Genomic DNA, 24573 nt, shown 5'->3' on the forward strand with positions numbered 1-24573 from the left:
ACACTCTCACTGGGGTGTGTGTCTGTCTGTGAAGTTGCTTTTCCAGTTACACTGATATTTGAAATCCACAGAGCATAGGAAAAATTCTTCTTCCACGTTCAAATATCCAATGATATTCAGGTCTTGATGAATCAAGTGACTTCGTCAGATCTGCAGAAAGTTTTGCAAATTATACCCTTCTAATCTCCTGTAAAAGGAGTTGACAGTTTGAGTGTCGCTATCATCCCAGGATAGAAATTCAGAATAGGAAATTATAGTTCCGATGGAACATTCTTCTCTTGTGGTTCAATCAAACTGAAAGAAGGGAAAATCAGCAACAAAGTCCCAACAAGAGTTTAGAGAACCTTTCTAAATAAATAAGAATATCGTTCCCAGTGTATATGAAGCACTCTGTCCGCTGATGTCCCCACCAATTCTGCAAGGTATCAAGAGGTGGATACCGCATGGTTAAGGACATCTCCTCAGGGCTGGAGAGGAACTTGGAGTGGGAGGGGAGGGATCCAGTTGTCATCACCAATGTTGGTACCAACGACATTGATAGCACCAGAAAGGAGGTTCTGCTGAAAGAATTTGAACAATTAGGAGCCAAATTTAAAAAGTAGAACCTCCAAGGTAATAATCAAGGGATTGCTACCTGAGCCATGGGCAAACTGGCATAGAGTAAATAAAACCAAGGAGTTAAATGTGTGGCTCAGAGATTAGTGTGGGAGGAATGGGTTTCAGTTCATGCGGAACTGGCACCAGTGCTGGGGTAGAAGGGAGCTGTTCCGGTGGGACGGTCTTCATTTGAACCGTCCTGGGACCAGTGTCCTGGCAAACTGAATAACTGGGGCTGTAAGAGAGGGCTTTAAACTAAATGGGTTGTTTGGGGTGTGGGGAGGTTTTTTTTTTGCAAAAATATACTTTATTCATAAAATGTCTTCAACCACATTCCAAACCATTTCAAAAACACCATTACAAGGGTACAATCCGGTTCAACTTTTACAATTTGTATCACCAGGTGCATCAGTACAAACAATATTACAATCATTTACAGCCTTCTGGAAGTCCAAGTAGATAACATCCATTGGCTCTCCTTTGTCTAACCTGCTCGTTACCTCCTCAAAGAATTCTAACAGATTTGTCAGGCATGACCTCCCCTTGATGAAACCATGCTGACTTTGCCCTATTTTACCATGCACTTCCAAGTATTCTGAAATCTCATCCTTAATAATGGACTCTAAAATCTTACCAACAACCGAGGTCAGGCTAATCGGCCTGTAATTTCCCGTCTTTTGCCTCACTCCCTTCTTAAACAGGGGGGTTACATTAGCGATTTTCCAGTCCTCTGGGACCCTCCCTGACTCCAGTGATTCCTGAAATATCACCACTAACGCTTCTACTATCTCTTCAGCTATTCCTTTAGAACTCTGGGGTGTAATCCATCTGGTCCAGGTGATTTATCCACCTTCAGACCTTTCAGTTTTCCTAGCACCTTCTCCTTGGTAATGGCCACCATACTTACCTCTGCCCCCCGACTCTCTTGAACTTTGGGGATGTTACTCATGTCTTCCACCGTGAAGACTGACGCAAAGTACCTCGTCAGTTCCTCTGCCATTTCTTTGTTCCCCGCTACTACTTCTCCAGCGTCATTTTCCAGCAGCCCAATGTCCACTTTTGCCTCTCTCTTACCCTTCATCTATCTAAAAAAAACTCTTGCAATCTTCTTTTATATTTTTTATATTACTGGCTAGTTTGCCCTCATATTTAATCTTCTCCCTCCTTATTTCTTTTTTAGTTGTCCTCTGTTGGTCTTTGTAGGCTTCCCAATGCCCTGGTTTCCCACTGCTCTTCGCTGCATTGTATTCTTTCTCTTTAGCTTTTATGCTGTCCCTGACTTCCCTTGTGAGCCATGGTCGCCTCGTCTTCCCTTTAGTATGCTTCTTCTTCCTAGGGATGAATTTTTGCTGTATCTCCCAAATTCCTCCCAGAAACTCCTGCCATTGCTGTTCCACTGTCTTTCCTGCTAGGCTCATCTCCCAGTCAATTCTGGCCAGCTCCTCCCTCATGCCTCTGTAGTTGCCTTTATTCAACTGTAACACCGTTACATCTGATTCCAGCTTCTTCCTCTCCAATTACCGGGTAAATTCTATCATATTATGGTCACTTCCTCCTAAGGGTTCCTTCACCTTAAGCTCCCTTATCAAATCTGCCTCTACTTCTGCTCCTTTGTTTCATGGTCTTATGGAGCTAGCTGATTTCCTCTTGACGAGAACAAGCAAAGGCACGATGGGCTGAATGGCCTCCATCTGTATTGTACTCATTCAATGATTCTATGACTTGAAGAAAAAAGGGCCGACACTGGAGGCCAGGGACCAATGCCCAACCTGATACAAACTGGCACTTAATTGGTTTGTCTGTGATTCCAGACTTGGTTCCATGAGCAATGCCTGCAATAAAATAATAGCAAAATACTGCAGCTGCTGGAAATCTGAAATAAACAGAGACAATGCTGGAAACACTCAGCAAGTCAGGTAGTATCTACAGAGAGAGAAACCAAATTAATGTCCCTGGGCCACGATGATACGCATGCGCCTAGCTGCACAGTGCCCCTCACTTACACAACATGTTTCCAGAGCCTCTCCGTCCTGCCGGATCCATCGCTCCCTCCGCCCCGCCATCCCCCCCTTTACCCATTGGGGATCTGACAAAGAACCATCTGTCCATCGCTATTAGTCGCAGTGCGCATGCTCTAAACACTGTTTGGCACTGCGCCTCCGCATTGCTCTCCTGTTATGTGGATAGGGGACATACTTCACCGAGGGGAATGCTAGGTGGAAGAGCCGCCATTGTGCACCACGATTATTCTGAAGAATGATCATATTGCACCCTCTCTCCACAGATGCTACCAGACCTGCTGAGGTTTTCCAGCGTTTTCCGTACTTATATTCTATCCTGATATGTTTTGCACTGAGGGGGTGGACACTGATGCAGGAGGGTGAAATAATACAATTAGAAAACAAATTATGCGGACACGGAGACATGACCGCCCTGAAGACGGGTAATACAGACTCGAAACGCGAAACGTTAACTCTGTTTCTCTCTGCACAGATACTGTCAGACTTGCTGAGTTTTTCCAGCATTTTCTGTTTTAATTTCAGATTACCAGCATCCAAAGTATTTTGCATTAATTATACTGAAACGCATTTGTGGGTGAGACCATTGTGATAGATGAGCGGTACACGTCTTCTTCTGTGTTGAGCTATCTTGTGAAAACGAGACTATAATGGCAGTCAATGCTACCCGGAATGCTTCGCGCGAGTGAATACGCCATATCGCATCAGAAGGGCCGCAGTGCGCAGATGCGGGAAGGTTCCGCCCCGGGCGCCAGCCTGCGCGGGGCATGCGCAGTGCGACTCCTGGAAGCTGAGCAGGGTTGAGTGCGGCTCTCAGAGTCTGAAGGGGTGGGGGGTGGTGGGGAGGTACATCAGACAGCGGCTGGAGGGAAGGGGTTTATTACCTGACGTAAGGTCAGAGACCTGAAACATTAACTCTGTCTCCCTCTGCTCAGATACTGCCTGAACTGCTGAGTATTTCTTTTTGTTTCAGATTTCCAATTTTGCAGATTTTTGCTATTGCTTTATTGCAGGAATTGCTCACAGAATCGAGCCCAGAAACATAACAGCCGGTTTGCATTAGAGTGGCGGGTGGATGAGGAAGCCGCTCCCTGTCCTCCTGTGTAGGTTTTCTTGTTTCAGTTGATCTGGACGAGAGATCGAGGAGAAGCTGCTGGGTTTAATCTCGAGTCCTGTTGAGAGGAGCAGGGTCCAACAATTTCCAGTGTGGGATTATCGGGGGAGATGGATTCTAACGGAGATCGGGTTGTACAACAGACATTGTCCATTCAGTGTAAAAGAGCATCGTTTCAGGAACAAGTATTTCTGTGGAGGCTTTTAATCCATTTTACATATCCAGATATTTTAATTTATTTGGGGTTGTGGGTATCATTAGCACGATGACATGTATTATTAATTCCCAGTGACTGATTGAGGAAATGTTAGTGGGCCTTCTTCTTGAAGCACAGTGAAGAAGATGCTCTCACAGTGCTGTTAGGTGAGGAGTTACTGGATTTTCACCCAGCGATGATGAAGGAATGGTGGCGCATTTCCAAGTTTTCTTTTAGTCATTCACGGGATGTGGGCTTCGCTGGCTGGGCCAGCATTTATTGCCCATCTCTAATTGCCCTTGAGAAGGTGGTGAGCTGCCTTCTTGAACTGGTGCAGTCCATGTGTTGTAGGTACACCCACAGTGCTTTTGGGGAAGGAGACCCAGGATTTTGACTCAACAACAGTGAAGGAACGATGATATATTTTCAAGTCAGGATGGTGAGTGATTTGGAGGGGAATTTCCAGGTGGTGGTGTTCCCATCTATCTGCTGCCCTTGTCCTTCTGGGTGGTAGAGGTCGTGGGTTTGGAAGGCGCTGTCTAAGGAGCCTTGGTGAATTCCTGCAATGCATCTTGTAGATGGTACACACTGCTGCTATTGTGCGTCGGTGGTGGAGGGAGTGAATGTTTGTGGATGTGGTGCCAATCAAGCAGGCTGCTTTGTCCTGGACGGTGTCAAGCTTCTTGAGTGTTGTGGGAGCTGCACTCATCCAGGCAAGTGGGGAGTATTCCATCACACTCCTGACACCTGACAAGTCAACAACATCACCTTGAATTTATATATCCTTTGACACAGCCTCTCCATCGGCAAGTTTTAAAAAAATATTATTTCATGGTATTTGGTCATTACTGACAAGGTCAGCACTTGTTGCCCATCCCTAATTGCCATTGCACTGTGTGTCTTGCTAGGCCATTTCAGAGGCAGTTAAGTGTCAACCACATTGCTGTGGGTCTGGAGATACTTGTAGGGCAGACCAGGTACTCACATCATATGGACTGCAACGGTTCAAGGAGACAGCTCACCACCACCTTCTCAAGGGATGGCAATTAGGGATGGGCAATGAATGCTGGCCTAGCCAGCAACACCCACATCTCATTCAAGAATAAAGAAGAACAGTGGTAATGGTTGAACAAGACGAGGTGTAAGCACACTGGCAGCAGAGTTTTGGATGATCTGAGGTTTATAGGTGATTGAATGTGGGAGGCCGGCTGGGAGCACATTAGAATTGTGAAGTCCAGAGGTAACAAAGGAATGGATGAGAGTTTCAGAGCAGATGAGCTGAAGCAGGGGCATGGCTGTGTGATGTCCCTGAAGTGGAAACAGACCGTCTTTGTGATGTCACAGATATTTGGTCAGAAGCTCAGCTGAAATATGACATCAAGATTATGAGCAGATATATCTAACATTAGACAGTTACCTGGGAAAGAGATGAAGCGGGTGCTTAGGGAGTGGAGTTTGTAGCGGAGTTTGAGGATAATGGCTTCAGTTTTCCCAATATTCAAATGGAAGAAATTTCTGTTCATCCAGTACTGGATATCAGACAAGTCAGGACGATGTGTGATTTGGAGGTGATGGTGTTCATAGGTGGTGGAGGTTGAGGATTTGGGAGGTTCTGTCAAACCTTTGGTTGAGTTGGAGAACTATAAACCCCCCCACCCCCACTTCCCCCTTCACCGTTCCCTCTCTCTCTTTCTCTCTCTCTTCCCATAGAGGACAGAGTCTTCTGTAGGTCCAGACCAGGTGACAGGCTCCTTTCCCTGAAGGATATTAGTGAACCAGTTGGATTTTTAAAACAATTCGGCAGTTTTCATGGTCACTTTTTCCTAGTGCCGGCCCCACAAATTACCAGATACATTCAGCTCAATTTCACAACCTGCCTCTTTGTTTTTATGAATTCTCTCACACCCCATTTTTAAAAATCCATTTCACAGGATAGCAGAAAGATTTGCAGCCAGGAAACTCAAACATCTCATCAGGATCTGACAGAGTTGCCTAACTTACCCTAACCTGAATATCATAGGAAGGAAAAAGCAGCATTTTCAGCAGAGAAAAATCATACATGTGTTCTGCATGTGGATGAGGATTCAGCCAATCATCTAGCCTGTCGAGACACAAGCGCAGTAACACCGGGGAGAAACCATATAAATGTGGTGACTGTGGGAAGAGATGTAATTATCCATTTGAGTTGGAAACTCATCGATGTAGCCACACTGGGGAGAGACCGTTCACCTGCTCCTTGTGTGGGAAGGAATTTGCTAATTTACCCAACCTGCTGCAACACCAGCGCAGTCACACTGACGAGAGACCTTTTAAATGTCCCGACTGCAGAAAATGCTATAAAAGTTCTGGGGAACTGATGACACATCAGCGTGTTCACACTGACGAGAGACCATTTAGGTGCCTTCACTGTGGGACTGGTTTCCGCCAATCATCTCAACTCACTGTACACCAGCGAATTCACACTGGAGAGAGACCATTCACCTGTTCAGTATGAGGGAAGGGATTCACTCGATCATCCTGTCTGGTGCGACACCAGAGAGTTCACACTAGGGAGAGGCCATTTACCTGCATCACTTGTGGGGTGAGGTTTACTTGTTCATCCAACCTGCTGAGACACCAGCGAGTTCACAAACAACAACAGCGATTGGATTTTGATGTTAATCACATCCAGGACTGAACTATGTTCATTGGGATCTGTTTCTATTGATGCTAATGAACTCCAGCCCTTATATTCTGGATAAAAGTCAAATGAGTCAGCTTTCTGTTCTGATCTCAAGGAAGACCATTAAGTTTTGAAAGGAAATTCAAACTCCCAGTTATTAACTGAAAGAATTACAGCACAAGGCTTCATGTTTTAAAGAAAAATCTTTACTGTACAAGAATTAAACAAAGCAGGTACTAGTAACTTAAAACTACATTTCGTAAACATTTATTCTTTCAGCCTGAAAATCTCAATGTGGCACTCCATGATCTATTTATATTTCACCTGAGTTCCCCTATACTTTCCAGGATCTTGAGGGTTCATTCACTTTCCGTGGGACCAAACCAAGGTGTGCCACAGCTCTAAGGTCCTTCTACTATTATTCAGCCAGGTTACACTGCAATTCTGTTTAAGCACCTCACAATCGTGGACATCGAGCTCAAGCAGGTGCTTCTTGCTTAGCAGTTTACAGATTCTGGCAGCTTTTCTCTCTCTGCCTGTTTGCAACTGTTCCAGCTCCAGACGTAAACTGCCTGCATCTGTGAGAAAATACTCAGATGAACCCAAAACAAAACAAATGAAAACGCATTCCTTCAATATATCCACAGGTCCCAGATAGAGATTCGAACCAATCATTTACAATTCCCAAACCTATCCTTTGATCTGAAAGGTATATGGATACTTTAAGACTTTCTGTTGTTTACCAGTTGCTTTCCAACCTTCCTATAATCTGGGAAATTACATGAAGAATTTATACTTCTAAAGGGGACAACTGTCATCTTACCAGACTCACTGACTCCATTCTGAAGCTGAGAGAAACCACCTCTTGTTTATTATCCTCTTACCTTGAACTCTAACCTTATTAAATAAGCAAATTCACCTTTTGAATTAAAATCACTTTCAGTTTGTTTACTGACCTCCCAAATCAAGTGCTTCCTTATCTTATTTTAAAACTTCGACCTCCAAAGTATAAGTTACATTTTTCAAATAAATCATTCATGAAATTAGACATTTTTGTAACATTTGTATGGAAAGGTTTGTTTACTGACCTCCCAAACCAAGTGCTTCCTTATGTTATATTTAAATCTTCGATCCCCCAAAGTAAAAGTTATTTTCCTCAAACATATCTTTCATGAAATTAGACATTTTTGAAACACACAAAATGTTGAGTCTTTTTAATATCTCAATATCACAAGTTACTTCCTTTTGAAGTGCTCTCCCTCTCCCTGTCTCCACCATCCTCACCTCCAACAACAAGTGTGAGGAGCTCATGAAGCTTCTCAGATTGAGACAATCCGATGAGCTGCCTCTTCTGCTTCCCTCTCTTCCAGTGGTCCACTGTGCTGAACTGCCTCCAAAGTTCCCCTTTTCCTAGTCCTGAACTTGCATCTTCTCCGCTTACCCTCCCATCACCTCTCATGCCCTCTCAGTGCTCATCCTGCCCATGAGACCCACTTCCTCTTCCCTCAATCTTATTCTCACTATACTAGAGACCACCCAAACTCCCCAGTTATCTGATATTGTTAATGGTTCTCTGTCAGGTACTGTGCTGTTAACTCTAAATCTGCCATCATCATCCCTCTCCTCAGAAAATAAACTCTTGACTCCACCATTCTTGCAAACTTCCACCCCACCTCTAACCTCCTTTTTGTCTCCAAAGTCTGAGAACATTTTGTCGCCTCCCAAATCCATTCCCATCCTTCCTGGAACTCCATGTTTCAATCCCTCTAATCAGATTTCTGTCCCTCTATCATAAGAACATAAGAACTAGGAGCAGGAGTAGGCAATTCAGCCCCTCAAGCCTGCCCCGCCATTCAATATGATCATGGCTGATCTCATTTCGGCCTCAACTCCAATTTCCCGCCCTCTCCCCATAACCTTTCAACCTGTTACTAATTAAAAATCTGTCTATCTCCTCCTTAAATTTATTCAGCATACCGGCACCCACTGCACTGTGATGTAGTGAATTCCATAGATTCATGACCCTTTGAGAAAAGTGATTCCTCACATCTCTGATTTAAATCTACCGCCCCTTAATCTAAAACTATGGCCCATCACAGTACTGGAACTCCTATCAAAGTCACAGATGACATCCTATGTAACTGTGACAAAGGTAAACTATCTTCCACAGATGCTGTCAGAGCTGCTAAGTCTTCCCAGCAATTTTTGTTTTTGTAAACTATCCATCCTTGTCCTTTTCGATCTGTATGCAGCCTTTTACCAAATGATCATTTCATTATTTCTCTCAGAGGTTTGTTAGTCTCCAGGATTCTCTTCCCCAGAGCACAGTGGTGGCAGGATCATTAAATATATTTAAGGCTGAGTTAGATAGTTGTTGATTAATAATGGAGTCCAAAGTTAATGGGGGTGGGCATGAAAGTAGAGTTGAGACCACAGTCTCGCAAAGCCGGTTCAAGGGGCTGAATGGCCTACTCCTGCTCCTAATTCGTATGTTCGTATGAATGTCCATATTCAGTTTGTTGTCATTTTCTTGCTTCTTCCTCCAGACTATTTCAGTTCTCAAAACTTCAGTATTCCCTCAAATCCCTGCTGTCTGCCCTGAATTAATCCATTTCACTAAGAAATGTAGAAATGTTTGCTCCACACCCACAGGGTTTCATCTGTTTAAAGCCACAAACAGAAAGGTCCAGTTTCTGGCACTGTGTCTCTGACACTTCCCTTCCCTTCCCTTCCTTGACCTCTCTGTCTCAATTTCTGATGATATACTGTCCACCAATATCCATTACAAGCCTACCGACTCCCACAGCTACCTCGACTACAGCTCCTCACACCCCGCTTCCTGTAAGGACTCCATCCCATTCTCTCAGTTCCTTTGCCTCCGTCGCATCTGTTCTGATGATGCTACCTTCAAAACAGTTCCTCTGACATGTCCTCCTTCTTCCTTAACCGAGGTTTTCCACCCACGGTCGTTGACAGGGCCCTCAACCGTGTTCGGCCCATCTCCCGCGCATCCACCCTCACGCCTTCTCCTCCCTCCCAGAAACATGATAGGGTCCCCCTTGTCCTCACTTATCACCCCACCAGACTCCGCATTCAAAGGATCATCCTCCGCCATTTCCGCCAACTCCAGCATGATGCCACCACCAAACACATCTTCCCTTCACCCCCCCTGGCGGCATTCCGTAGGGATCGTTCCCTCCGGGACACCCTGGTCCACTCCTCCATCACCCACTACTCCTCAACCCCCACCTATGGCACCTCCCCATGCCCACGCAGAAGATGCAACACCTGCCCCTTCACTTCCTCTCTCCTCACCGTCCAAGGGCCCAAACACTCCTTTCAAGTGAAGCAGCATTTCACTTGCATTTCCCCTAACTTAGTCTACTGCATTCGTTGCTCCCAATGCGGTCTCCTCTACATTGGAGAGACCAAACGCAAACTGGGTGACCGCTTTGCAGAATACCTGCGGTCTGTCCGCAAGAAAGACCCAAGCCTCCCTGTCGCTTGCCATTTTAACACTCCACCCTGTTCTCTTGCCCACATGTCTGTCCTTGGCTTGCTGCATTGTTCCAGTGAAGCCCAATGCAAACTGGAGGAACAGCACCTCATCTTCCGACTAGGCACTTTACAGCCTTCCGGGATGAGTATTGAATTCAACAACTTTAGATCTTTAACTCCCTCCCCCATCCCCACCCCCTTCCCGTTTCTTCCCCCTCCCTTTTGTTTTTTCCAATAATTTATATAGATTTTTCTTTTCCCACCTAGTTCCATTATTTTTAAATCTATAACTGTTATACCCTGTCAGTCTTTCCACCCCACCCCCACTAGAGCTGTACATTGAGTGTCCTGCCATCCATTCTTAATTAGAACATTTTCTTAGATAATATCACCACCTTTAACACCTCTTTGATCCTTTTGTCTGTGACATCTTTTGATTATCTGCTCCTATCACTGCATGCTTGTCCCTACAACCACCCCCCCCCCCCCACCACAACTTCTTTCCCCCCACCTCCCCCCCCCCCCCCCCCAACCTTAAACCAGCTTATATTTCACCCCTCTCCTAACTATACTCAGTTCTGCTGAAGGGTCATGAGGACTCGAAACGTCAACTCTTTTCTTCTCCACCGATGCTGCCAGACCTGCTGAGTTTTTCCAGGTAATTCTGTTTTTGTTTTGGATTTCCAGCATCCGCAGTAGTTTTTTTGTTTTTATTAAGGTCCTGTTTTCTCCTGGAGTTTGAGACAAATCAGCTTTTAAAATGATGCAGAGTTTCAGCCAATGAGGGAGATCCGGGCTCAGCCCCGCCCATCATTCACTCTGATTGTTTGGAGGACCAGCCGATCGCCGCTTGGTCCTCCAGGCCCACCCCCTTTTTCTATTGGTGCGGAGCTGCCATCAATTACCCCCCCCCCACCCCGGGCATTGTGATCTGGAGCATGCGCAGTGCGGGTGATGTCCATGGACAGACGCTTGTTTGCCTCATCTTCAGGCGGGAAGGAGGCGGATAAGCGGAGGCAGCGTTAGGGGCAGTGGGTGGGAGGGGAGGCTTCACAAACACCCAGTGGAGGCCTCAACACCCCCAGTAAGAAAGTACCGGGCCCGCCTTCACACTGAACGGAACGGCAGCTGCGGGCTTTCTCCCGGTGCCAGGCCCGAGTGGACAAATGTGGGTTAATGAAGGAAATGCAGCAATGGGTTTGTTAGTGAGAAATCACCTTTAACTCACTTTACTGATCCTGGAGCAGGAGGAGAGAATGGTGTGAATTTCTATCCTGGGCTGACAGGGATGGATTTTGGAAACTCCTTTTACAGGGGGTGAGAAGGGGAGGATTTACAGATGGGAAAGTCAAACCTGACATCACATTCAGAGCAGACCCGATTCATCAGGACAGGGATATTATCGGCCTTTGAGTGTAAGCATTGAGTTCCACGTCATTATCACTCACTGTAAAAATAAGTTCTTCCTCACATTCCCCCTGTAACTCTTGCCAAAATCTTAAATCTGTGTCCTGTAATCATTTTACAATCAGATAAAGGGAACAGCTTTTCTTTATCTACCTTATCTAAATCTATTATAAACTTGTACACCTCAGTCAAATCTGCCCTCAATCTTCAATGCTCTAAGGAGAACCCCAGTTTCTCCAACCTAGCATTGCAACTTAAATCCCTCATCCCTGGAACCATCCTCGTAAACCTCCTCTGCACCCTCTCAAGGACCCTCACATCCTTCATAATGTGTGGTGACCACTGGTTTGCACAGACCCAGATGTTCTGTGTTCGTGTCTGTGATGTCATCACACATCGACAATTGCTCAGTGACATCACCCCGCTCCCCAGGTATTTCGTCAACTGGGAGATTTTTCTCTGACTCCAGTGCTTCTGATATCTTTCCAGCTGCAGGCTCCAGCAGGAGATTTTAAAATTGAAAATGGTGCAATTGTTTTGGTGGTGAGTATTTTTGTGCATTCATCTAAAATTTAGAGCTTTTAATGCAATGCTCTGTTACCTGTGAGAGGTTCCATGGCTCTGGGGCTGGTGTGGCTCCTTTACTGTGGATCTGAATCCATGTCCATCCATTGCTCTGTTTCACCTCTGGCCTCCTTAATCACCTCTCTGCCATTGTCTAATCTCCTCTGTCTCTAATAATGAGTATATTTTAGCTGTGTTCAGCATTTTGCTGTTCTTTCCACTGACTATGTCCAAATGAGGCTTCCACCGCTGACCATGTGCTGCTGGCTGACCAGCTTTATCTTCCCATAGTATCTTCCAGAGTCAGGAATTGCTTTTTCTGCACTATAGTCCATTTCTCTCCTGCTTCTGAGCTTTTATTGACCATCAAATTTTATTCCCCGTGGTTCATTCTGCACAGCCTGAAACGTTAACTCTGTTGCTCTCTCCACAGACACTGCCTGACCTGCTGAGTACTTCCAGCATTTTTCTCTTTTCATTTTAGATTTCCAGTAGCTGCAGTTTTTTAAAAATAATATTCATTCATGGGATGTGGGTGTCGATGGCTTGGCCAGCATTTATTGCCCATCCCTAATTGCCCTTTTTTCAGAGGGCATTTAAGAGTCAACCACATTGCTGTGGTTCTGGAGTCACATGTAGGCCAGACCGGGTAAGGATGACAGATTCCCTTCCCTAAAGGACATCAGTGAACCAGTTGGGTTTTTACGACAATCCAGCAGTTTTCATGGTCACTTTTTCCTGGTGCCAGCCCCACAAATTACCAGATTCATTCAGCTCAGTTTCACAGCCTGCCTTTGTGTTTTTGTGGGTTCTCTCTCACTCCATTTTTTCTGTTTTAAATCAATTTCACAGGATGTTAGAAGGGAGGATTTACAGTCAGGAAACTAAAACCAAACATCAGAGCAGGATCTGATGGAGTTGTCCAATTCATAATAAACTGAACATTGTGAACATGGAAGGAAAAAGTACTGTTCACAGTGGAGAGAAACCAAATACATGTGTGTGTGGACAAGACTTCAGCCAATCATCTGGCCTCACGAACCACAAATGCAGTTACACTGGGGAGGAACTGGGGAAATATGAAAACTATAAGAAGGGATTCAGTTACCCGTTTGACCTGGAAACTTATCGATGCAGTCACAGCAGGGAGAGGACATTCACCTGCTCCGTATGTGGGAAGGGATTCACTCAGCCATCCAATCTGCTGAGACACCAGCGCATTCACACTAGGGAGAGGCCGTTCACTTGCTCTGAATGTGGGAAGGGGTTCAATCAGTCATTCACTCTGCTGAAACACCAGCGAGTTCACACTGATGAGAGACAATTTAATTGCCCAGTCTGTGGGAAGTGCTATAAAAGTTCGAAGAAACTGGTGTTCCATCATCGTGTTCACACTGATGAGACACCATTCAGGTGCTCTCTCTGTGGAACTGGGTTCAGGCAATCATCTCATCTCACTAAACAACAGAGGATTCAAACTGGGGAGAAGCCGTTCACCTGCTCCGAGTGTGGAAAGGGATTCACTTGATCATGCCACCTGATGGCATACCAGCGAGTTCACACCGGGGAGAGACCTTTTAAATGCCTGGACTGTAGGAGATGTTCTAAAAGTTCTGGGAAACTGATGCGCCATCAACATGTCCATACTGGTGAGAGACTTTTTAAATGTCCAGACTGTGGCAAGTGCTATAAAAGCTCCGGGGAAATGATGTTCCATCAATGTGCTCACACTGAGGAGAGACCTTTTAAATGCCCAGACTGTGGGAAGTGTTATAAAAGTTCCGGGGAACAGATGCGCTATCAACATGTTCACACTGAGGAGAGACCGTTCAGGTGCTCTCACTGTGGGGCTGGGTTCAGGCAATCATCTCATCTCATCGAACACCAGAGGATTCACACTGGGGAGACACCGTTCACCTGCACTGAGTGTGGGAAGTGTTTCACTCGATCATGCCACCTGATGGCACACCAGCGAGTTCACAGTTGGGAGAGACCATTTAAATGCCCAGACTGTGGGAAGTGTTATAAAAGTTCCGGGGAACGGAGGCACCATCAACTTGTTCACACTGAGGAGAAATCGTTCAGGTGCTCTCAGTGAGGGAACTGGGCTCAGGCAATTATATCAGCTCACTGTGCACCAGAGGATCCACACTGGAGAGAGACTGTTCACCTCCACTGGGTGTGGCAAGAAATTCACTCGAAAATCCCACCTGCTGAGACACCAGAGAGTTCACAGGTGACTGCAGGTGTTGGATTTCGCTCTTGATCATGTTGTAGACACAGCCATATTTATTGGGGTCTTTTTCTGCTGATGTTATTAAGTTCCAGCCCAGTTATAGATATTAATATCTGGATAAAAGTCAAATAAATCAGCTTTATAAACAGAGGGTGATGAGTCTTTTTAATACTTCGAACACAGGTTAATTCCTTGATTGGCGCCCCATCCACCACTGTAAACATTCACTCCTTCCACTACCAACGCACAGTGGCAGCAATGTGTACCATCTACAAGATGCACTGCAGCAACTCACCAAGGCTCCTTCAACAGTTCCTTTCAAACGTGCAACCTCTACCGAAGTACAAGGGCAGCAGATAGATGGGAGCACCACCACCTGCAAGTTCCCCTCCAAGCCAGTCACCATCTCGACTTGGAAATATATCACCATTCCTTCACTGTCACTGGACCAAAATCCTGGAATTCCCTTCCTAACAGCACTGTGGGTGTACCTACACCACATGGGCTGCAGCGGTTCAAGAAGACAGCTCACCACCACGTTCTGAAGGGCAGTTAGGGATGGGCAATAGATGCTGGCCTAGCATCTTGTGAACGAATCCACATCCTGTGAACGAATAAAAATAGTGCTCTCCATCTCCCCTGTCTCCATCCTCACCCCCAACAACAAGTGCGAAGAACTCATGGAGCTTCTTTGTCACAAAGATTGAGACAATTTGATCAGCTGCTTCCCTCCCTTCCACCAGCCCACAAGGCCAAACTGTCTCGAAAGTTCCCTCTTGTCTGAGCCCTGAACTCGCATCTTTCTCCAGTCATGTTCTGTCAGAGCTCATCTTATTCACCTCCTAGGCCCTCGACCCTAATCCCACTAAACTGCTGACCATCCACCTTGCCCAAAGTACTGGGGAAATTGCCTGGACAGTATCAGCTGCCACTGTGGATCAGGGTTGAGGAGTTGTTGAAAATGTTCTTTCCTGTGTTGATGGATGACATTGTCATCCCCAAGGAGAGAAACACCATCCTGTGAAGGGGATTTTGTCCATTTATCTTGGTCTATTCATGGCCCTGGTGGCTTCAAAAAGCTTTGCTTGTCATGATGGTCAGCGTATTGTTGGGTATCTCGGGCTTGCTCCTCCCACCACTTGTACTTTATTGTCTTTGGCCGTCAGCTTTGAGCTGTTGGAACTCTGCCTTCTTGCAACCTCGGGTTGTTCTGCCAGACAATGAAGGTTGTTCATTTTTGTTACAGGAGGTCACATTTTGAGCACCATTTTCATTGAACCAGACCTGGTGATGACAATGCTCGAACCCAATGGTCTGGGTACAGGAGCCTAGTACAGCTGACTTCATCCGATCCCAACGTTCTGAGGAGAGACAACACAAACCAAATGGTATAACTTTGAAGAGGATGCAGAAAAGGACAGATTTGGGTTTGTTTATGCACAAATCTCTGAAGGTGTGAGGACAGGTTAACAAACAGTCAATGAAGCAGATGGGATGCTGGGCTTTATAATGAGAGACAGGGAGCAGAATTTTCTGCCAGTCAGGCGGGCGGGCCCGACCCAATCTCCGGCGGGCGGGGAGCTGATCCCCGCCGGAGAAGCGGGCCCCGCCATTATTTTACATGGGCGGGCCAATTAAGTCCCGCCCAGCATGATGTCCGGTGGGAAGCGCGATGCGCTCCCTGTGCGAGGGCAGGGGAAGGGGGTGGGGGGGGGAGAATTCCCTAAAAGCGAGAGTGCGCTCCCTTGCGCATGCGCACGAAAGAATGCACATCTCCCTGAGGCAAAGTGCAGCCTCAGGGAGATCGCTTCCACATTGAAAAAGATTAAAAATAGGAAAAAAAAGTTCCCTAACTTGTCCCCCTCCTGTGACAATGAGATGGATATGTTCATAATTTACACTATAACTTGATTAAACTTTTAAAAACCCTGCATGAAACCTCATCTCGCCACTGGATGAGGTTTCATGTTTTCTCTATTTGTCGCTGGGGCTCCTGGCCTGCCCGCCAGCCTTAAGGTTGGACGGGCAAGTCCTTTAATTGTTTAATTGATCCTGTCAATGGCCTCAATTGGCCAATGACAGGTTGACGGGCCCGCAGCTGATTTTGCTGCGCCCCTGCCTTCCTGAAAATTTAAATGGGGCGCGATGACATCAGGGGTTCCACCCGACATCACCGCACGTCACTTTACACATCGGCGAGTAGGCCCCGCCTCCTGCTTGCTTGCTGACAGCAAAATTCTACCCTGGGAGTACAAAGGTCAGGGAGTCTCATTATAAAAAACATTATTTCTGCCCCGGCTGGAGGGTTGTGTCGAATTCTGAGCATCACATTTTAGGGAGGACATGAAGGCTTTGGAGAGGGCACAGAAGAGATTGACTCTAATGATTCCAGCATTGGTGGATCACAGGACCACGGATCAATGAGAGAACCTGGGGCTGTTCTCCTTGGACAGAGAAAGTGAAGAGATTTGATAGACCTGTTTAAAATCATGAAGGGTTTAGATAGAGTGAATAAGGAGAAAATATTTCCAATGGCCAATGGTTCGATAACCAGAGGACATTGATTTACGGCAATTGGCAAGAGAACCAGAGGCCTCAGGAGGAAATCTTTTCAGTAACAAATGGTTAGGATTTGGAATGCACTGTCTGATGGGGCGATGGATACAGGTTCAAGAGTGACCTTCAAAAGGGAATTGGAGAAATACTTGAAGGAGAAATGATGCAGGGATGGGATAAAGAATGGGAGAGTGGGACTAACTGGATAGCTCGTTGAAAGTTACCAGCACAGATTCTATAGGCCAAATAGCCTCCTTCTCTGCTGTACTATTAGGAGATTCTGTGATTTATAATACAATGATTTATAGTAAACATATGATAGAATCATAGAGCATGGATGGTGGCCATTCAGCCCATTGTCCCTGTACTGTCCCTGAAAATGTTACCAATCTGTCCCACTCCCCTGCTCTTTACCGATCGCCCTCCAAATCTTTCCTAATTAAATAAAAGTCCAAATCACTTTTGAAAGTTACTATTGAATCTGCTTCTAGCAATCATTCCGACAATGAAAACGATGACTTCAGTCTTCCCAATATTTAATTGGAGGAAATTTCTGCACATCCACCACTGGATATCAGACAAACAGTCTGATAATTGACCAAAAGTGGAGAAGTCGAGAGAGGTGGTGGTGAGGTAGAGCTGGGAGCTGTCAGTGTAAATGTGATAAGTGACAGTGTTTTCAGATGATGTCATTGTGTGGAACAGGTTGATGAGAAATAAGAGGAGACCAAGGTGGATCCTTTGGGGATGCCAGAGGTAACTGTGGGATTGGAAAGGGAAGACATTGCAAGTGATTCTCTGGCTATGATTCGATAGGGACGAATGGAACCAGGAGAGAGCAGCCCCACCCAGTTGGACGACAGGGGAGAGGCGAAGGTGCAGAATGATATAGTCAGCATTGTCAAAGGCTGCAGGCAGGTCGAGGACAAGGAGGACGCGTTTATCTTTGCCACAGTCACATAGGATGTCATTTGTCACTTTGATAAGAGCTGTTTCAGTACTGTGGCGGGGGCAGAAACATGATTGGAGGGATTCAAACATGGAGTTCTGGGAAAGATGGGCAGGGATTTGGGAGGTGACAACACGTTCAAAGACTTTGGAGAGGAAAGGGAGGCAAGAGATGGGGCAATAGTTTGGAAGGACAGTGGGGTCAAGGATTTGTTTTTTGAGAAGGGTATAATGATGGCAGATTTGAAGGTAAGAGGGACAGTACCTGAGAGAAAAAAACTATTATCATAGTCAGTGAACATGGGGAAGTTGAGTGATCAGCAGTTTAGTGGGAGTAGGGTCGATGGAGCAGGAGGTGAGTTTCATGGACAAGGTGAACTCTGAGAGGGCATGAGGGGAGATGGGAGGGAAACTACAGAAAGATGTGAGTTCAGGGCTCGGGCAACAGGGAACTTTAGAGGCAGTTCAGCCCCGTGGGCTAGTGGAAGGGAAGCAGCAGAGGCAGCTGATCAGATTGTCTTAATCTTAGTGACAAAGAAGCTCCATGAGCTCCTCACACTTGTTGTTGGAGGTGAGGATGGAGGAGACGGGGAGAGGGAGAGCCCTTCGAAAAGGACTAACCTGAGTTAGAGATATTCAAAAAACCTCGATGGATTTGCGTTTAACACAAAGCTGCTTATTTGATTTTTATCAAGAATATTAGCCCCTGTAAGTGGTCTGGAGATTAGTAACATCAGCAGAAACAGACTCCAATTAACAGGGTTCAATCCTGGATATGATTAACAGCAAAATCAAATCATTTTAGTTACTTATGAATTCGCTGGTGTCTCAGCCGGTGGGATGAGATAGTGAATCCCATCCCACACTGTGAGCAGGTGAACAGCCTCTCCCCTGTGTGAACTCACTGGTGTGTCAGCAGGCTGGATGAGATAGTGAATCCGTTCCCACACTGTGAGCAGGTGAATGGTCTCTCCCCGCTGTGAATTCGTTGATGTGTCAGCAGGCTGGATGATTGAGTGAATCTCTTCCCACACTTGGAGCAGGTGAATGGTCTCTCCCTTGTGTGAATTCACTGATGGTCAGTGAGTTGAGATGATTGTCTGAATCCAGTCCCACATTGAGAGCACTTAAATGGTCTTTCGTCAGTGTGAACACGTTGATGGTACATCAATTCCCAGGAACTTTTAAAGCACTTCCCACAGTCCAAGCATTTAAAAGGTCTCTTATCAGTGTGAACTCGCTGGTGTGTCAGCAGGGTGGATGAGGTAGTGAATCCCTTCCCACACGTGGAGCAGGTGAACGGCCTCTCCCCAGTGTGAATTCGCTGGTGTACAGTGAGTTGGGATGATCGCCTGAACCCGGTCCCGCAGTGAGAGCATTTAAATGGTCTCTCATCAGTGTGAACACGTTGATGGTACATCAGTTCCCAGGAACTTTTATAGCACTTCCCGCAGTCTGGGCATTGAAAAAGCCTCTCTTCATTGTGAACTCGTTGGTGTCTCAGCAGGTTGGATGAGAGAGTAAATCCCTTCCCACCACATGGAACAGGTGAACGGCCTCTCCCCAGTGTGACTGCGCTGATGCTTTTCCAGCTCAGCTGGGGATTTGAATCCCTTCCCACAGTCCCCACATTTCCACGGTTTCTCCCCAGTGTTACTGCACTTGTGTTTCCACAGGCCAGACGATTGCCTGAAGCTTCATCCACACACAGAACACGTGTACAGTTTCTCCCCACTGTGAACAGTGCTTTTTTCTTCCATGTTCAAAATCCGATGATACTCAAGTTACAATCAATTCGACGACTGTCAGATTCTGATGTGATGTTTGGTTTGAGTTTCCTGACTGCAAATCCTCCTCTTCTAATACCCTGTGAAATTGATTTAAAACAGAAAAAAGGGCGTGAGAGAGAATCCACAAAATCATAAAGGCAGGTTGTGAAACTGAGCTGAATGAATCTGGTTATTTGTGGAATTGACACGAGGAAAAAGAGACCATGAAAACTGCTGGATTGTCATAAAAACCCAACTGGTTCATTAATGTCCTTCAGGGAAGGGAACCGGAAACCCAGACTGGGCCTACACAAGACTTTAGCCTCTATTGGAGGAGAGAGAGAGGTGGGAGATGCAAGGGGTGAAGAAATACTCTGCACATCTGCAACTCATCCAGGAATTTCACAGAATCCCCAGAGCCTCAACCACCACCACCTAGAAGGAAAAGGGTAACAGGTGCCAGTGAACACCATCACCTCCAACTCACACACCGTCCTGACTTGTCTGACATCCAGTGCAGGATGAGCAGAAATGTCCTCCATTTAAATACTGGGAAGAGCGAAGCCATTGTCTTCAGCCCCCACTACAAACTCCACTCCCTAACCACCGACTCCATCCCTCTTGCAGCTGTCTGAGGCCGAACCAGACTGTTCACAATCTTGTTGTCATATTTCAGCCCAAGCTGAGCTTCTGACTACATATCACTAAGATCGCCCATTTCCACCTCAGTAACATCGCCCGGCTGTGTCCCTGCCTCAGTTCATCAGCTGCTGAAACTCATCCATTCCTTTGGTCCCTCTAAACTGGACTATTTGAATGTGCGTCTTGGTGGCCTCCCCGATTCAACTCCATAGAAACTGGAGGTCACCCAAAACTCAGCTGTGCATGACAGAATCACAGTGCAGAAGAGGCCCTTTGGCCCATCGAGTCTGCACTGACACGTGAGAAACACCTGACCTACCTACCTAATCCCATTTACCAGCATTTGGCCCATAGCCTTGAATGTTATGACATGCCAAGTGCTCATTCAGGTACTTTTTAAAGGATGTGAGGCAACTCACCTCCACCACCCTCCCAGGAAGCACATTCCAGACTGTCGCCACCCTCTGAGTAAAAAAGTTTTTCCTCAAATCACCCCTAAACCTCCAGCCCCTCACCTTGAACTTATGTCCCCACATGACTGACCCGTCAACTAAGGGAAACAGCTGCTCCCTATCCACCCTGTCCATGCCCCTCATAATCTTGTACATCTCGATCAGGTCACCCCTCTGTCTTCTCTGTTCCAACGAAAACAACCCACCAGCCTCCGCATTAAAAGGATCATCCTCCACCATTTCCGCCAACTCCAGCATGATGCCACCACCAAACACATCTTCCCTTCACCTCCCCCGGCGGCATTCCGTAGGGATCATTCCCTCTGGGACACCCTGGTCCAGTCCTCCATCACCCCCTACTCCTCAACCCCCACCTATGGTACCTCCCCATGCCCACGCAGAAGATGCAACACCTGCCCCTTCACTTCCTCTCTCCTCACCGTCCAAGGGCCCAAACACTCCTTTCAAGTGAAGCAGCATTTCACTTGCATTTCCCCTAACTTAGTCTACTGCATTCGTTGCTCCCAATGCAGTCTCCTCTACATTGGAGAGACCAAACGTAAACTGGGCGACCGCTTTGCAGAACACCTGCGGTCTGTCCGCAAGAAAGACCCAAACCTCCCTGTCGCTTGCCATTTTAACACTCCACCCTGCTCTCTTGCCCACATGTCTGTCCCTGGCTTGCTGCATTATTCCAGTGAAGCCCAACGCAAACTGGAGGAACAGCACCTCATCTTCTGACTAGGCACTTTACAGCCTTCTGGACTGAATATTGAATTCAAGAACTTTAGATCTTGAACTCCCTCCTCCATCCCCACCCCCTTTCTGTTTCTTCCCCCTCCCTTTTGTTTTTTCCAATAATTTATATAGATTATTCTTTCCCCACCTATTTCCATTATTTTTAAATCTATAATTGTAATGCCCTGTCAGTCTTTCCACCCCACCCCCACTAGAGCTGTACCTTGAGTGTCCTGTCATCCATTCTTAATTAGCACATTCTCTTAGATAACATCACCACCTTCAACACCTCTTTGTTCCTTTATCTGTGACATCTTTTGATTATCTGATCCTATCACTGCTTGCTTGTCCCTACAACCACCCCGCCCCCCAACTTCTCTCCCCCCACCTTAAACCAGCTTATATTTCACCCCTCTCCTAATATTACTCAGTTCTGTTGAAGGGTCATGAGGACTCGAAACGTCAACTGTGCTCTCCTCCGCCGCTGCTGCCAGACCTGCTGAGTTTTTCCAGGTAATTCTGTTTTTGTTTTGAAGAAGTACTGCTCTGCTCTCCGACAGGATTTTCGTATATCTCTTCTGCCTTGTTCACCTTCATTGCTTTCCATTTCTCTCCTGGTGTTTGACAAGGTGTTTACTAATACCCGCTTTCACAGCCATATTTCCGTTCTCAGTGACTATCTCCGTCTCTGACTTACCCCACGTGGATTTCAACTGAAATTCCATCCCTCTTGTTTCGAACCCACCCAGGATTCCATTTTAACACTCCACCCTGCTCTCTTGCCCACATGTCTGTCCTTGGCTTGCTGCATTGTTCCAGTGAAGCCCAACGCAAACTGGAGGAACAGCACCTCATCTTCCGACTAGGCACTTTACAGCCTTCCGGACTGAATATTGAATTCAAGAACTTTAGATCTTGAACTCCCTCCTCCATCCCCACCCCCTTTCTGTTTCTTCCCCCTCCCTTTTGTTTTTTCCAATAATTTATATAGATTTTTCTTTTCCCACCTATTTCCATTATTTTTAAATCTATAATTGTAATGCCCTGTCAGTCTTTCCACCCCACCCCCACTAGAGCTGTATCTTGAGTGTCCTGCCATCCATTCTTAATTAGCACATTCTCTTAGATAATATCACCACCTTCAACACCTCTTTGTTCCTTTGTCTGTGACATCTTTTGATTATCTGCTCCTATCACTGCTTGCTTGTCCCTACAACCACCCCGCCCCTCAACTTCTCTCCCCCCACCCCCCCACCTTAAACCAGCTTATATTTCACCCCTCTCCTAATATTACTCAGTTCTGTTGAAGGGTCATGAGGACTCGAAACATCAACTGTGCTCTCCTCCGCCGCTGCTGCCAGACCTGCTGAGTTTTTCCAGGTAATTCTGTTTTTGTTTTGGATTTCCAGCATCCGCAGTAGTTTTTTGTTTTTATCGATTGTTTCTCGCTTCTCCATCTAACTCCAGGTACAACCTGCACTGCGCAGGCTCCGTTTACAGCCCAGCAGTGCGCCTGCGCAGGAAGCTCGTGGTTTGGTAGGACACATTCTTCTCCACGGAGAATTCTGGGTAAACTCACCGCCATTGAAAGGTGCTGCTGTTGAATTGATCATTCTGCTTTGCTTTGTGATCCGATTTTGTTTGGAGCCATCAGGATCAAGATCTCAACTTATTAAAATCAATTCATACAGCAACCAAACTCCACTACTTTTCTGTCCTGGATGCGACTAACGGGAGAACTAATCCCTACTGTCGGATGCGACCTTAGTGGAGTCTCAGCAGGTGTGGTGAACAAATGATTTGTTTTCCTTCAACAGAGCAATCAAGCTGCTCCTCACCAATAAGATTGTGCTGATTGCGCAACAGATGCTTTGAACTTTCAAAGCTCGAGTGCCAGCAGGTGGGAAAATTGAATAAATCCCTCCGCACAAGTGAAGTATTTGAATGGTCTTACTCCAGTGTGACTGAGCTGTTCTGTAAGTAAATGGGTTGACCGAGAGATGGGGGGACGGTAAACAGCCAGAGGTCGTGGTGCACATTGGGACCAATGACATAGGTAGGAAAAGGGATGAGGTCCTGAAAGTAGATTTTAGGGAGTTAGGAAGGGAATTAATAAGCAGGACCTCAAACGCATTGATCTCAGGATTACTCCCAGTGCCACATGCTAATGAACATAAGAATAGGAAGATTGAGTAGTTCAACACTTGGCTGGAGAAATGGAGTAGGAGGGAGGGCTTTAGATTTATGAGGCATTGGGACCAGTTCTGGGGCGGGTGGACCTTTGCAAGAAGGATGGGCTACACTTTAACATAACTGGGGCTAGTGTCCTTGCGAGGAGGTTTGCTGGTGCTGTTGGGGAGAGTTTAAACTAGATTGGCAGGGGTTTGGGAACCTGAGGCGAAATTCAGAGTGCAGAGGAGAAAAATTGGCAGTGGGAAGTCGTGAAATATCTACTGATAATGAGGGTATATCAGAGAGTTCCATCAGAGAGGGAGATAGAATACTTGGAGAGTTTGATAAAATTAGAGTAGGCAACACAAGATCATTAGATGGGGTCATATTAAACCGGAAAGTAGAAAAAAGCCTAAATCAGGGCTAATGTGCATGTATGTGAGTGCATGGAATGGGATTAGTAAGATTGGCGAACTGCAGGCACAGGTTAAGAAATGGAATTATGATACTTTTGCTATAATGGAGACCTGGCTTAAAGAAGGGCCGGACTGAGCGTTAAATATTCCTGGGTATAAGGTGTTTAGGAGCGACAGGAAAGGAAGAAAAGCGGGGGGCTGGGCGGGAGGGGGTGGGAGTTACAATACTGGTTAAGGATGGCATTACAGTGCTGGAAAGAGAGGCTCTTCCAGATGGGTCAAGGACAGAATCTCTCTGGCTAGAGGTAAGGAATGGGTCAGGTGCAATATCATTGATTGGTGTAGGATATAGACCACCAACTAGTGGAACAGATGCGGAGAAACAAATTTGCAAAGAAATTACGGAGAGGTGCAAGAGTTATAGAATAATTATAATGGGAGAGTTCAGTTATCCAAATAGGATAGGAATAGTACAAAAGGACAAGAGGGGCGAGAATTCCTGGAATGTGTTCAAGATAATTTTCTACAGCAGTATTTTTCCAAGGGGACATGCCCTTTTGGACTTGGTTCTGTCGAATGAGTTGGCCC

The 24573-nt window shown here is 46.2% G+C and overlaps 3 protein-coding genes and 1 pseudogene across 4 annotated transcripts in view; 2 read left to right on the forward strand and 2 right to left on the reverse strand.

Moving 5' to 3' along the window:
• LOC144697047 (uncharacterized) overlaps nt 1-24573 on the reverse strand; it is a 288147-nt gene that overhangs the window by 96982 nt on the left and 166592 nt on the right. The gene's annotated exons all lie outside the window — the stretch shown is intronic.
• On the forward strand, nt 11324-14588 carry LOC144697257 (uncharacterized). Its single transcript, XM_078569191.1, has 2 exons — nt 11324-12035; nt 12909-14588. The coding sequence occupies exon 2, from the start codon at nt 13009-13011 to the stop codon at nt 13582-13584; it is 576 nt and encodes a 191-aa protein (XP_078425317.1). The 5' UTR covers nt 11324-12035; nt 12909-13008; the 3' UTR covers nt 13585-14588.
• Nucleotides 11942-24573, forward strand: part of LOC144697038 (uncharacterized) — a 36389-nt pseudogene continuing 23757 nt past the window's right edge. Inside the window, exon 1 of the transcript XR_013580292.1 lies at nt 11942-12032. The product of XR_013580292.1 is annotated as an uncharacterized LOC144697038 (transcript). The remainder of the gene's footprint in view (nt 12033-24573) is intronic.
• LOC144697176 (uncharacterized) overlaps nt 19643-24573 on the reverse strand; it is a 245052-nt gene continuing 240121 nt past the window's right edge. The window contains exon 2 of the transcript XR_013580312.1: nt 19643-19663. The gene's annotated coding sequence lies outside the window, so the exon portion shown is untranslated. The remainder of the gene's footprint in view (nt 19664-24573) is intronic.

This window comes from Cetorhinus maximus, chromosome 23, assembly GCF_964194155.1.
Source record: "Cetorhinus maximus chromosome 23, sCetMax3.hap1.1, whole genome shotgun sequence".
Lineage (NCBI taxonomy): Eukaryota > Metazoa > Chordata > Chondrichthyes > Lamniformes > Cetorhinidae > Cetorhinus > Cetorhinus maximus.

Bases quoted from the DNA above. Each gene is read 5' to 3' on its own strand.
- LOC144697257 (XM_078569191.1), top strand. From the start codon at position 13,009: ATGGAAGGAAAAAGTACTGTTCACAGTGGAGAGAAACCAAATACATGT.